The sequence below is a fragment of the Pediculus humanus genome, genomic scaffold (genome assembly GCF_000006295.1).
Source record: "Pediculus humanus corporis 1103172108288 genomic scaffold, whole genome shotgun sequence".
In the NCBI taxonomy this organism is placed as follows: domain Eukaryota; kingdom Metazoa; phylum Arthropoda; class Insecta; order Psocodea; family Pediculidae; genus Pediculus; species Pediculus humanus.
Window position 1 is genome coordinate 271,011 of NW_002987857.1, and position 7,826 is coordinate 278,836.

The window sequence follows — 7,826 nt, forward strand, 5'->3', positions numbered from 1 at the left end:
ACCTTTTAGTTTTTTTTAAATTAATTATAATAATCACTTATTGCGACGTGAGCAAAGTATTAGTAGTGGTTGTAGTTGTAGTTGTTTTTGTTGTGGGGGGTTTTTTCCCAATAACCGCACTTTAACCTTTTTTTTTAAAAAGGAAATGGGAAAAAGAGGGGGGTGGAAAATCTTTTTTCGTGGAATTAACAACGTTTTTTATTACAATTAAATATATTTGTAAATTAAACTTTTTGTAATTAATTTATTTGTTTATCAATTTTAAACTTTTAATTTTATTATTTTTAACGACGACGATTCGACTTTAATTATTATTATTGTTGTTGTTGTTGTTGTTCGTGCAAATACGTTTTCCTTTTTTTTTGTGGAAACTTTAAATTTCCCATTTTATCATTCATCATCATCATCATTATTATTATTAGTTTTATCGAAATAGAAAAAAAAAATCGATTTAATTTTTTGGAATTTCGGAAGGAAGGAGGGAGGAAGGTTTAGAGTGAGAATAAAAAAAGGAATGATGGTGGGAAAGCAAGAACAATTTTCGTGACGATGAGAAAATTTCGTGGAAATAATCAAACTTCGCATTCTGATAATAATAATAATAATATAAGAATTTTTTTTTAATGAAAAGTGATAAATGAAAATTGTCGACATAAATAAATTCATTTGAATTTTTGCTTTTTTTTTTTTTTCAAAATCGAAAAAAGAAAAATTGCAACAGGGAAAAAAAGAAAAAGAAATTTTCATTTTTGTTTTTGAAAAGAAGAAAAAGAAAAAGAAAAAGAGAAGAAAAAAGAAAAACAAATTATTACGAGGAAAAATGCTAAAGAAATATGACAGGGAAAAAGTGAAAAGAAAAAAAAAAGTGGCGCGTTTCGTGATTCAAATATTTCTTCTTTTTTTTTTTACATCAAACAAACAATGATTTCACATTCGCGCCATTTTTTTTTCAAAAAATTTTTTTTCTATTTCCTTTTTAAAAAAAAACTATTTTCCCCTCCCTTCTCCTCTCTTCCAACCCATCATTTTCTTTCACTTTTTTTTTTCCTTTTGGGAAATTCCCAAAAGTGTTTTTTTTTTTTTTTGGTTCAAGTGCCTCGTAAGAACATGCATTTACTGTAAAAAAAAAAAAAAAATTTCAACCGACAAATTTTGATTTATTTTTAATCTTGTGAGAATCCTTTTTCTTCCTTTTTTATTCCTCTTTCGATTATTGAATTTTTTATAATAATAATAATAATAATAATAATAATAATAATAATAATAATAATTTTTTTTTCTTATTCAAAATGTCGGATATTTTATTTTAAAAAATAAATTTCACATTTATTATTATTATTATTATTATTATTATTATTATTATTATTAACGTTCAAATTTCATCATAAAAAATATCAAATATATATATGTGAAAATTATCAGTGGAAGAAAAAAATTCAAAAAATTTGGCAGGGAAAAAGAAGGAATTTTTTTTTGGCGGGAAAATTTTTTTTTTAAATTTTTCCAAAAAAAATTTATCAAGGACGTGACACGATGATGATGATGATGGTTTTCGTGAAAAAAAATTTCTTTTTGTTATTTTAAACGTAATTAAATTGATTTGTTGTTATAGAGAAAATTTCTTTTTTTTTCGGGGGGAAATTTCTAGAAAAATTTTTTTTTAAAAAAATTCCCACGCGTTGGATTTTATCCAAAATTTAAAAAATTATTATTATTATTATTATTATTATTATAGTACTAGTGGCTGTAAAAAATTTTTTTTTTCTCTATTATTGAGTTTTCGTCAAAAAAAAAAAAAAATTTTGTTTTTTTTATAAATTTCTAAATCATTAATTTCGATTTAAAAAAAAAGAGAGAGAGAATGAGAAAGAGAGAGAGAGTGAGAGAGAGAGAGAGAGAGAGAGAAAACAATTTGATAAAAGTGGAAACGATTAATTTTGACGCAAAGTTAATTTTTCTTTCTTTTTTTTTTTTTTTGGAAAAAGGATTTTTTTTCTCTCTCTCTCCCCAGTTTTTTTTTTTTTTTAAATCTCTAAGATGAATATACAATATATATATTTTTTTTTATTAAAAACATTCAATTTCATGCATTCTTTTTCTTTTACAAAAAAAAAAGAGATAGATAGATAGAAGAAGAAAAAGAAGAAGAAGGGAAGATGAAAAAAAAAAGTTGGCGCCCCAATTCTTAAAAAAAAAAAATTTATTTTTTTTATTTTTTTTTTTTTTCATATTCAAAAAGGGAAAATTCAGTACTTTTTTTCTCCTTTTTTCTCTTTTCTCTTTCTTTTCTCCAGGGTTTTTTTTTTTTTTTGAAACAAATAAATAAAACGATAATGATGATGATGATGATAATAAATATAATTGAACAGTCGCGACGCTACATAAATCGATTAGTTTTTTTCTTTTTTAAGTTTTTTTTTTTTTTTTTTTTTTTTTGGCAATTGTCAAGGATAAACATAACAATTAAAAAAAACTAACGAAATGTTTTAACAAAAAAAAAAAAAAAAACTGGTGGAACGTTCTAGAAAATGAAATTTTACCTGAATTATCGTTTTTTGTAAAAACAACCGACAAACAAACAAACGAACAAACAAACGAAACGCGACCTTATAATATTTATGGTTTTTTTAAAAATTGTCGGATTAAAAAAAATTTTTTTTTTTTTTTACGGTTTAAATTTATTTATTTATTTTTATGTTTTGTTGTTGTTGTTGTTTGTTGTTGTTGTCAGTTAAAAGGTGAAAGGTCAACAACAACAACATAATGTTTTTTTTTTTTTTAAATTCCACTATGTTTATGATTTTTTATTCATTTAAGTAAATAACTGTTTTTTCCCAAGTCTCGGATTAAAATACGCGTAATAAATTTTCCCGCCTTTTTTTTGAATTTTCCTTCGTGTTTACCATTAAAAAATGTTATAAATTTAAATGTTTTTTTATTAATAATAATAATAATAATAATAAATCAGATGTGCGATGTTATAAATAATACATTATTTATTTTTAAATAAAAAAAATAATAATTTTTTATTCATTTGGTAAATTACAAAAAAAAAAGAATTTTTACTTTTCTTTTATTAATTATTATTATTATTATTATTGTAAGGAAAAAAATTAAATATTTATCTTCTGCTAAAAATAAATTGAAAGGGAGAAGAAAAAGTAATTTTAGTTTTAGTATGTATATATATATATAAAAATATTGATTTGAGGGCGGAAGAAATTACACACACACACACACATATATGGAAAGAATTTTTGGAGATTTAAATGGATGGTTCGAAAAGACACGAAAATCCGGATTCGAATCTTTAAATTTATCTATCTATCTCTCTCACTCTTTCACTTTCTTTCTCTCTCTCTTTCTCTCTATTTCATTCACTCATTGGGTTTTTAACTATTTTCATTCCTTTTCTCGTTTTGAAATTATTCTAGATTTTGTGTAGGCGACAAACCGGCGACAAATTCACTCTCACACACAATGTAAACAATGAAATCGTGAGGGGTCGAAAAGGGGGGCGGATAGCAGTGGGGGGAGGTGGTTGGACAATAACGAAGGGAATAAGGGTTTGAAGCACCTTTTTTTTTGGCTTAAATCGCAAAAGATCTTTTTTTTTTTAAGCTTAAGATGGAAAAAGTTTAAGACTTTTATCAAAGAATCTTTTTTTTTTTTGCTGAGTGTCGCCATCGTCATTTCATCTATTGACAAATTAAATGCTGACAGCGACGGTTTTTTTTTTTTTATTCTTTTGTACAAATTCAATTTTTCATTTGTTTGTTTGTTTGTTTGTTTGTTTTTTTGTGAAATTTATCCTTGAGAAATTTAATTTTTTTTTTTTTTTAAATTTCCCGCATACGGTACTGATTATGCGTTTTACCGCAAACGAATATCGTTTTATTCATAAGTTAAACGTGTGGGGGGTTGGAAAGGGGAGAGGAAAAAAAAATTTGAATAAATCCCAGCTCGCGTGATGTGTGCATTAAAAAAACTGAAAACTAATGCAGTAGAATAAATCGGAAATTGAAATTTGCGCGCCAAATTTTAAAAATAAAAAAAGGAAATGAAAAATGAGTCGTTAAAAAAAAAAAAAAATTTGAGAATTAGCGGAAGTGATTTATGAATGAGAAAAAAAAAATCGAACAGTACCTGTTTTTCCTTTTTTTTCCTTTTTTCTCTCTTCCTAAATGGTGGAGGGCTGGAGGGGATGAAAAACACGTTTTTTTCATCATTCATTAATATTTTCAAATTGATTAATGATCTCATTCGTTTGTTTGTTTGTTTTTTTTTCTTCTTCCAGAAATCCAAATCAAACATGACTCAACTCACATTACTAAGTGTAGATCCATCCCTCTCTGGAGTTTATAATTGTGAAGTTTCTGCAGAATCTCCATCTTTTCACACGGAATTAAAATCTGGAGAAATGAACGTTGTCGGTAAGTTAAAAAAAAAACAAAAAACTGGAAAAAATTTTTTTGTTCCAGCAAAAAAAAAAACAACTTATTAATATTCAAAAACGGAAACTTATTATTATTATTATTATTATTATTATTAAACGCTTTTTCTGTTGTTTTTTGATCATTTTAAAAATAATTTTTCCAGCAAAAAAAAAAGTTTTCACAAAAAATGATGAATTAAATAAAATTAAAAAAAAAAAAAAAAAATTTTTTTTTTGTTGTTTGTTAATTTCGATCCGTTCCAGTTTTTTTTTGTCTTATTATTATTATTTTATCTTTTTTTTTTCTTTCCAGTTATACTTAATGTATAAATATTTGTATATTCTCAAAAGTGCTTTTTGTTTACTTTTACAAAATTAACTTTCCAGAAAACGACAAAAAAAAAAAATTCTTTTTTCCTTTTTTTTTTTTTAATGACAATTTTTTATCGTAACAATTATATTATTATCATTATTATCGTTAAGTAAGATAAAGTATACGTAAAGTGAAGAAAGGAATGAAATTACAAACGGTGTAATAGAGGAAAATAGAAAAAGGATTAAAGTTTTTTTTTTTTTTTTTTGGAGAAAAAAAAGAAAAAATGGCGCCCCTTAAAATTTCTCCGAAAAAAACGTGATTTAAATGAGGTCGAACGATTCCAGCCACAAAATTTTCATTTAAATGTTTTGGAGATGGAAAAGAATAAAAAGAAAGATCTTCTTATATGCGATTGAGATTCTTTTTTTCAATTTATCAAGTTTCCTTTTTTTCCTTTTTGTTTATTTCCTTCCATTTTTTTCCACCTTTTCCAAAAAAAAAAAATACGTTTAAAAGTAAATGAAAATTTATATATACGTTCGTTTTGAGATTTCCGACGTTCGGTTTTCAATTAACGGATTTGCTTTTTCAACTAATTACGTTCGATGATCCAATTAACAATAAAATATAAAATCCGGATCATTTTTCCCATTTTCTCTCTCTCTTTCTCTCTCTTCGGTCCCCCATACAAAACCATTTTCAATAATATCTTCCTCTTATCAGAATCGACCCTAATAAAATGATTGGCCGCAAATGTAAATCTGTACGGTGATAAAGGCCTAAGGTTTAAACGATTTTTCTCCAGGAAAAAAAAAAATTTACTGGAGCAATTATATCAGCGGATTTGAAAAATGTTTGCTGGTGCTGTTGTGTCCAAAAGAATAATTTTTTCATTTAAAAAAAAAACAAGATTTCGATTCTTTTTGTTTTTCCAGCAGCAGCAGAAACAGTAAATTTTTTTTTTTTTACTAAATCCCGATTAAACTTTTCAATTTGTATAATTTTTTTTTCACTGCGGCGATTATTCTTTTCCTCCTTCCATACTGCTCCTTCACCCCTTCTCCCACCTCTTCGCCCCCCGTTCCATCTTCTTCCTCCTCCCCCTTCCCTTCCCTACGTATTTTTCTTTTTCCAGTTTCAATTTTTACTTCAACTTTTTCCAATCTTTTAAAAAAAAAAATTTATATGCATACGTTTATTTATATTTATTGCACTATTATCATTATTATTATTATTCAATACGTTTAAATAAATTTATGTACATGAAAACATTAATAAATATTTATAAAATAACTTATGTTTTCTTTTTTTATTAAAAAAGGGAAAAAAAACAAAAAGTTATAACGTAGTATATAAAGTCAGACAAACTTTCTTTCGATTTATTATTATTATTATTATTATTATTATTATTATTATTATTATTATTATTATATTTAAACAAAGTTATTAATACTTTTGATCAATGTTTTACCAAGTTATTAAATAAATTTGTCACATTTTATTATTTATCCGACATTTTTATTATTTAATAAATATACTTTAATAAATAACGATGATGATGATAATGGATTGGAAAAAAAAAAAAAAACGATTTTGATAGTCTTCAGGTAAAAGAAATAAATTTTTTAGCGTCTTAAACCCGTGGTAGGGTCGTTTCCTCATTGGTGAGGAGAAGGGGGAAGGGGAGGAAAGGGAGAGAGAAGGTTTTAAATCATTCTTTCACTTATTCGTTAAAAGAAGAAATAGTAAAAATGAAGGATATTCAGGTCGCGAGATTTATTCCACGAAAAAATATTTAATCACGTTTTGTTAAAGAGGACCTAGCGCTCGGAAAGATTCGGTTCCCACAGGAGTACCTAAGAGTACCTAAACCTTGATTGATTCCTTACAATGCTCAAAAGAGACAATTTCAAAATGGCTGGAATTAATGGGAAAAAACCCAACTAATCCAACTTAATCTAATCCAAAGAAAACGATTTCCGTTTAGTTTTTGCGATATTCGGCATTAATAAAACTTTTCAAAATTTTAGTTATTATTATTATTATTATCATTATTATTATTGTGGTTAAAAATAATATTTAACGCGTTTAAAAGTAACACATTTTTTTTTTTTTTTAAATATAATAAATAAAAACAGTCTGGACATTTGAAATTTCGTATATTTTTTTATTTTATTTATTTTTCGATCCGATGATCGAAATAATTTCCGGTTTTTTGACTCCTCCCATTTTGGCAACTTTTTTTTTTCTTAAATTTTGTTTATAAGCATTCTTCTTTTTTTTTCTTTTTTTTGTATTTGGCATTTAAATATATTTTATTTATCCTTTTTCAATGTTTAATCCAAATTATTTCTTACCACGATATCCGGTTTCGCGAAATGATTTAAATTTTCTTAGAAAAAAAAAATAATCAGGATATAATTATATTACCATTTCTTATTTGAATCACTTCCGGTTTTTATAAATAATTTTTCAAACGAATATATAAGAGATATTATTTCATATAATATTTGTCTTTTGCCAAAATATAGGACAACCGGAAATTAATAAAATCCTTTATTTCCTCGATAGTGACCACAATAGTATATAGTAAAATTTTATTTTTATCACATTCGAAAAAATCTTATATTTTTAATAATAATAATAATAATTTTTTTTGTTCATCGTGATGACTGATTGACTCACTGACTGACTGACTGACAAACCGCAATTTGTAATTTTAAACCGGAAGTCTCGTAGCTCTATTAAAAAAAAAAAAAATTCAAAACGCCTTTCGCCTAAAATTAATTACGGATCGCACACGGATATTATCATCATTCTCATTATTATTATTATTATTATTTTGATTACAGAAATTCCATCCCTAACGCCTATTTTGACGGGATTAAAATCAAAATATGGAGTCGGTGAAATCCTTGAAGGAACTTGCATATCCGGCGGATCGAGGCCAGCAGCAAACCTCACGTGGTTTTTAAACGGAGAAAAGGTAAAGTTATTATCATCATTACTATTATTCTCATCATCATCATCATAATCATTTTTTCGGAAAAATATTGTCTGTCGTTTTACGTAATT

At 25.5% G+C, this 7,826-nt stretch overlaps 1 protein-coding gene across 1 annotated transcript in view; it reads left to right on the forward strand.

Moving 5' to 3' along the window:
- The window catches only part of Phum_PHUM532860 (beat protein, putative), a gene marked incomplete at both ends in the record, with an annotated part of 20,941 nt that overhangs the window by 6,175 nt on the left and 6,940 nt on the right, over nucleotides 1–7,826 (forward strand). The window contains 2 exons of the mRNA XM_002431465.1: nucleotides 4,298–4,433; nucleotides 7,604–7,737. Coding sequence (XP_002431510.1) covers nucleotides 4,298–4,433; nucleotides 7,604–7,737 — 270 coding nt within the window. The remainder of the gene's footprint in view (nucleotides 1–4,297; nucleotides 4,434–7,603; nucleotides 7,738–7,826) is intronic.